Raw genomic sequence first — 7,421 nt, forward strand, 5'->3', positions numbered from 1 at the left:
CCAAATGACCAAACCACCTCAACAACTCTTTTTCAGCCCTCTGACTAATACTTTTGTTAACTCCACACCACTTACTAATCTCCACACTCCAAATTCTCTTCATAATATTTACACCACACATTGCCTGCTATCCCTATCCATTCTCTGTGCCTGCCCAAACCATCTCAACAACCCCTCCTCTGCCCACCCCCATATTTGCCTTGCAATTTCTAAACAACTTAGAAATAGCAACAATCACCACAATAACATAATAAACATTAAGAAATATCTTACCTCTTCAGATGTAAATTCAGTTTGTCTTTTCCGTTTTCTTGATTCCTGTTTAGAATTACGCTTTTTGGAAACTACATTCTTGTCTTGCTTTTCATTTTGAGGACCTATATTCTTGTTCTGTTTATCATTTTTTAAGCCTTTTATTTCATTTTGATTTGCACCCCCTAATCCTCCTTTTCCCTTCTTTTTACCTTTCCCTTTCTTACCAACTTTACCTCCATCAGTGTTGGCATGCCTTTGTGCAAAACCACCTGTACTTTTAGGCACTTTATTTCCTCCCCCTTTCTTTGTCATGGTTCTTTGGTTTAATGTATTTTCTTTCAACAAATTATGTAACTTGCTCCTCTTTTATTTCACTTTCTTGACTGCCTGAGGACTTCTCTTTAGAATCTGAAAAAGAGGGAAATTACAATAGTTAAATATGTTTATTATGCACCCCATGCCCATCCTGTGGGCAGTAGTCAAAAGATTAGAGGTACATAATGGGTCCAGGGACTGGGCCCCAAAGTTTTGATAGCAGAGCAAGTTACAAAGGTAATGAACTCCAGGTAGATCTGGTCACAATCATGACAAGTTACAAAGGTATTGACAGATTACAGAGGTACATAATGGATCCAGGGACTGGGCCCCCGAAGTTTTGATAGCTGAACTAGGTACAAAGGTAATGAATCATATAAGTACGTATATGAATCATTAAATCAGTTCAGGGTTGGTAATGCCGTACTGTAAAATACAGAATTATGAAAACAATCACCGCAGCTAGTTCACTGTAGAGAAAAAGGAAATCATTAATTTATACAATGTACATTTCCCATCTTTACATTTTATAACACTGTAGTTTAACAATTTATAAAGTAATGTATTAAAATACAGTAACTGTTAACCTCATATATTTTTTTTCATAAAACATTTCTGAAGGTTTTCTACGCCCTTTTAATTTATATTTTATTCCATTTATGGGGGAGCACTAAACTGTAGATTCACACATCACCTTGGGAAAAGGTAATCCAATCTGATCCAAGAAAAAGGAGGCTGGCTCTAATTCACTGGACCAAGAAACCTGCACTGCCATCAAGTCACCTACCCCGAAGGGTTAATGCAACACAGTACTTACCATAAGCTAAAACACAGACAAAGGTTACAAATTATTATTCCCAAGAATGCTGGTGATCTCACCAACAAGTGTCCTATAGCTGGGTTGCTAGCGCACTTGGCTCACACACTGAGGTCTGGGTGTCGATTCCCAGTATGGGTGGAAACATTAGGATGCATTTCCTTAAGACACCTGCTGTCCACGTTCACCTAGCAATAAAATAAGTACCTGAGTATTAGTAGACTGGTGTGGGTCGCATCCTGGGGACAAAATTGACCTAATTTGCCAAAATGCTCTGCATAACCATAGAGTATGTCACTGATGTCAGCTATGGACTGTATAAGTTGTATAATAATAATAATAATAATAATACTATATTTCTACAAGTACATGTATATGGTATACAGGCCTAGCTGACATCAATGACATACTACTACATAGAAAGCCGCTTGTTATGCAGGGCATTTCGGGCAAATTAGGTCAGTTTTGTCCCAGGATGTGACCCACACCAGTCAACTAACACCCAGGTACCCAGTTTACTGATGGGTTAACATAGACAACTGGTGTAAAGAAACACACCAAATGTTTCTACCCTCACTGGGAATTGAACCCGGACCCTTGCCGCGTGAAGCGAGAGCTTTAGCCACCAGGCCACGGGGCACCGTATCATGTACTTGTAGAAATAAAAATTATTATTATTATTATTATTAACAGTAGTAGTAGTAGTACGTCACTAATCAGTCACAAGTCTTATATTTTCCTATTAAGTAAACAAGTAAGTATATTTGGGTACAGGTACACACAAATACATAGCGCAAATTACCTACTAGGATAACCTAAAAGTCAGAGTTCCTCTGTATATAAATTTAGTAAAACCATTGACAATATATTTTGTCATTACTTATTCCCACAATATTATTCAGTGTAGTAAATGTCAATCAAAATTAGTGTAATATACTACACATGTATAAAATAGCAATGAGTAATCTAGCAATATAAATTCACTTGTTTATGAAATTAATGCATTATATTTTAATGTATTTATTTTTAATCCATTGATATCTATGTGTTATTTGTGTATTGATGTACTGCACTTAGATATGTGAAGATTAACCTGTAAAATAGAAATTAAAATAACTCTCAGCATATATACAATGGCTGAGCACTGCATCAGGCCTACTGCCTGATGAACACTGCATCAGGCCTACTGCCTGATGAACACTGCATCAGGCCTACTGGCTGATGAACACTGCATCAGGCCTACTGGCTGATGAACACTGCATCAGGCCTACTGGCTGATGAACACTGCATCAGGCCTACTGGCTGATGAACACTGCATCAGGCCTACTGGCTGATGAACACTGCATCAGGCCTACTGCCTGATGAACACTGCAACAGGCCTATTGGCTGATTAACAGTGCATCAGGTCTACTGGCTGATGAGCACTGCATTAGGCCTACTGGCTGATGAGCACTGCATTAGGCCTACTGGCTGATAAACACTGCCTCAGGCCAACTGGCTGATGAACACTGCATCAGGCCTACTGCCTGATGAACACTGCATTAGACCTACGGGCTGATGAACACTGCATCAGGCCTACTGGCTGATGAACACTGCAGTAGGCCTACTGGCTGATTAACACTGCATCAGGCCTACTGGCTTATGAACACTGCAGTAGGCCTACTGGCTGATGAACACTGCATCAGGCCTACTGGCTGATGAACACTGCAGTAGGCCTACTGACTGATGAACACTGTAGTAGGCCTACTGACTGATGAACACTGCATCAGACCTACTGGCTGATGAACACTGCATCAGGCCTACTGGCTGATGAACACTGCATCAGGCCTACTGGCTGATGAACACTGCATCAGGCCTACTGGCTGATGAACACTGCATCAGACCTACTGGCTGATGAACACTGCATCAGGCCTACTGGCTGATGAACACTGCATCAGGCCTACTGGCTGATGAACACTGCATCAGGCCTACTGGCTGATGAACACTGCATCAGACCTACTGGCTGATGAACACTGCATCAGGCCTACTGGCTGATGAACACTGCATCAGACCTACTGGCTGATGAACACTGCAGTAGGCCTACTGACTGATGAAGTGTCACAGTAGGCCTACATCATGCCTAACACTGGTACAAGAACCACAACAGTACTAGACAGGTACTGTGGAAGTACAATGGAAATAGTTACTTTATCTGACCATTTTTGACGGGTTATCCAAGGTAATTTACACAATGATAATCATATTTACATGTACTTGAGCCTAAATAAACCAAGTACATACCACACAACAACATCCACACACACAACACCCTCATAAAACAACGTTTTTTGTATATTAAACCGCCACTGTCAATCTTGGTTTTTATATATATGGAAGCCCTGGTCACCATAGAACAGTTGTACACTTATAATAAGTCTCTTACCTTCCACGGACAGAAATATATAACAAAAACGTGAGAAGTGTGAGTGAGAGGCAGCTGGTGTGGACAGGTGTTGAAACACGTGTGTCTCACAACATATACACAAAATAACTACATTAATAAGGAAGTTTATTTAGATACAGGTACATATAAATACAGTTACATAAATTATTTTATATAGTAACGTGTGTGTTAATTACCCACCAGGATAACCCAAAAATGTCAGCCAGTGATTTATTTAGATTGTGATCCTTGTAATATTTTATTATTTAAACCATAAAAGTTAAAACATTCACTTATTTCACTGATATATGTCCTTAAACCATAGTTGTTAAATGTATAAAGCAACATTAATACACCAAAGATGCAGTAATTACATTTGTCATTTTTTATGTATATTTTTTTATTAAGAAGATCATTATTATATTTTTTATAAAGAGAACAAAATGCAATGTATATTAGAAAAGATATTCTTACGATGAAGATATAATTTATTAGTTATTTGGTGGGAGGAAATCCCGATATTTTCCAAAACAATTTTTAAAGGTAATGGATCAAGCTAAAACTAATTATAATTAAAAAAAAACTGTGTAGAAAACACTGAATTGAAATTCAATGGCAATAAATAACATTTTATTATTTAATCCCAGATAGAGATTGAATTTATACACAAATCTATTATTTAAAAAATAGTATATCCGTAAAGTGCGGCTTCCTGCTGTGATATTACCTTTATTTCAGGGGGAAGCAATAAACCCTAAGGGTTATATAGCGCCTTGGGAATGAGAGGCAATCATATTCGATCTGAGAAAAGGGAGGGTAGCTCCAGTTCTTTGGATCAAGAGCTCTACACGTGCTCATTCCCTTCAAAGGGATTTAGTTTTCACGGGCTCTTATTAATCAAAGGAATTTTAGTTTTTAATCATTGGGAAGCGCTAAACTCATAGAGGTATAGCAAAGCTGATCTGTCCCTATATTAGGGTGTGTTAAGTGTTCGTTATGTTTCAGATCAGCCTTATTGTTGTAAGCTTACAAATATATCCTTGTGTAGCATACCATGTATATGTATGGTTTCTATAACTCAGGTGTAGGAAATAAATATGTGGTGCAGTGAATGGATCATCTGTTACAATGGAGTCGCCCATGGGGATGGAAATCTTCAGCTCTAGATCTTTCGCACTCTCTTGCTTCGTCAGGAGCTATGCAAAATCATGGCTCATGTCACAGACATGAGCCTCTACTAATGCCTTTTACCTTGCTTCAGAAAATTTCCCCTCCTATCTGTTGCTGACTTTCAACATTGCATAGCTCCTGATGACATGAGTGCGAAAGATCTAGAGCTAAAGATTTCCATCTGCAATTGGCTTATTCTGCACAATACATCTATTTTTTTATGCAGTATACAAAATGTAGTTTACGTGTAATGAAATATTGTTAAGCACAAAAGAAAGTCACTAATAAATGGTGCATTTCAGGTAGACTAATCCTAACTAATGCTTATAAACTATTTAAGAACTAGACATAGGTTATTGAGTAGAAGTTTTTTAAATGTACAAAAAGTGAGGTAGCTAAGTGAACAATAGTCACTACTGATCTTTGGAAGGTTATGTGAAACGTACTCACCTAATTGTGATTGCAGGGGGTTAAGTCTCAGCTCCTCGCCATGGGGCTCTGTTGGCCACTACTGGTTTTTCTCCTGGCTGTATGAGTCCCATTATACTTATTCTCTAAACTATGTATGTATTCTGCCTCTACTACGTATTTCACTGTCTGGGTTGTTACACCTGATTACCCAATGCTAAAGTTGTATTTCTTAATATCACTGTGACTCATTTGTGTTTTCAACTTCCAGCTATGACCTTGTGTACCCGAGACCCATCTCTCAGACTCCCTGGCCACCCTGTCAATTCCTCTGAGTACAGTGGTACCTCGGGATATGAACTTTTTTCATTCCAGAAGGCTGTTCGAGTGCTGATACCGAATGAATTTCTTCTCATAAGAAATAATGTAAATTAGATTAGTCTGTTTCAGACCCCCAAAAATACACATACAAAAGCACTTACATAAATACACATACATAATTGTTCGAGTTTTGAGCTGTTCGTAACCTGAGGTACCACTATTTGGTATGTCATAATCAAGTCACTTCTTGTCCTTCTGTCCTCTAGTGTCGTCAGGTTTAGCTCCTCTAGCCTCTCTTCATAGTTCATACCCCTCAGCTCTGGAACTAGTTTTGTTGCAATCCTTTGCAGTTTTATCAGAACCAGATGTGGGTTCCATACCGGGGTGCATACTCCAAGATGAGCCTGACATATGCCGTGTATAAGGTCGTGAATGCCTCCTTGTAAATGTTCCTGAAAGTTATTCTTTAATTAAATGTGCCAGTCTCATGTTTGCTGAAGCAGTCATATGGTTGATGTGTGCTTCAGGTGACATGCTCAGAACTATGCTCATCTAGAGTGCTGACAGCAACCCTGTCACACTCAGCACTAAGACACAGTGATCCCAGTGGAAATTAGTCTGTTTGACTCATTTGGATTATTCTAGGTAATTTACACATATGATACCTTGTAAGACAATCATAACCAACCAATCCAAAAATTGTGTAATTGTACCTATATACACTTACCCACTCTTGAATCCACTGAGGTGGGACTTATTCATGATTGTGATGAAGCTAGTACATGTGCTGGTGCTGAAGATTGTCTACTTAATGCTGCCATGGTGCATCTATGTATTGGATGCACCCAGCTGGCAGGACATCTCTTCCAGTTTCACCTGATTAACAGCCTGAACTGCCCTTGGTGCCCTATGCAAGATGATACAGTTGAACACTTTCTCTTCTACTTATTGCCCAAGGTTTTACTCTGCCTATGCCAGAATTTTAACTAAAAAAAAAAAAAGACAAACTACAGTTCCAGGCCTCAGCAGCTCTGGTTTCAACCTATACATTCATGTCCATATTTTATGTGCTATAATATATTACTCTCTCTGTATCATGGGCAGGTCGAGTAGTACCTGGAGTTTACCTGGAGAGAGTTCCGGGGGTCAATGCCCCCGTGGCCCGGTCTGTGACCAGGCCTCCTGGTGGATCAGAGCCTGATCAATCAGGCTGTTGCTGCTGGCTGCACACAAACCAACGTACGAGCCACAGCCTGGCTGATCAGGAACCGACTTTAGGTGCTTGTCCAGTGCCAGCTTGAAGACTGCCAGGGGTCTGTTGGTAATCCCCCTTATGTATGCTGGGAGGCAGTTGAACAGTCTCGGGCCCCTGACACTTATTGTATGGTCTCTTAACGTGCAACTTCTTGTTATTGCCTTAAAAGGAAACAAGAAGAGCTAACATCACAATAAGTTTAACTTCCAACTATAACATCCTCATCCCTCCTTCAGGACTCAAGTCCAGCTTGTCATATCACAGGTGTGAAAGGATACCCTTCATACCTGCAATATGGAAAAGTAATGAAGTAAAACAGTGGTACGCCATCTCTCCTCACAACTCACTCTTGGGGGGACTCTTGAATCATTTCCCCTTAACTAGATACTCACCACTTTGGTACAGTAATACATTATTCACTCTTATACAGTTTTAAGAAGGAAAAAGTGAATACTATC

At 39.4% G+C, this 7,421-nt stretch overlaps 1 protein-coding gene across 2 annotated transcripts in view; it reads right to left on the minus strand.

The window, feature by feature from the left end:
- The window catches only part of LOC128695458 (DNA ligase 1), a 27,327-nt gene extending 23,408 nt beyond the window's left edge, over positions 1–3,919 (minus strand). Inside the window, exons 1-2 of one of the 2 annotated variants that reach the window (XM_053786094.1) lie at positions 3,810–3,919; positions 274–663 (exon numbers count right to left, since the gene is read on the minus strand). In XM_053786094.1, coding sequence (XP_053642069.1) covers positions 274–567 — 294 coding nt within the window. In that variant the 5' untranslated portion in view covers positions 568–663; positions 3,810–3,919. Of the gene's footprint in view, positions 1–273; positions 664–1,449; positions 1,551–3,809 lie in introns of those variants that run through there. The other variant, XM_053786095.2, reaches the window with a different exon arrangement.
- Positions 3,920–7,421: the final 3,502 nt, after the last annotated feature.

Source organism: Cherax quadricarinatus, chromosome 50 (assembly GCF_038502225.1).
Source record: "Cherax quadricarinatus isolate ZL_2023a chromosome 50, ASM3850222v1, whole genome shotgun sequence".
In the NCBI taxonomy this organism is placed as follows: domain Eukaryota; kingdom Metazoa; phylum Arthropoda; class Malacostraca; order Decapoda; family Parastacidae; genus Cherax; species Cherax quadricarinatus.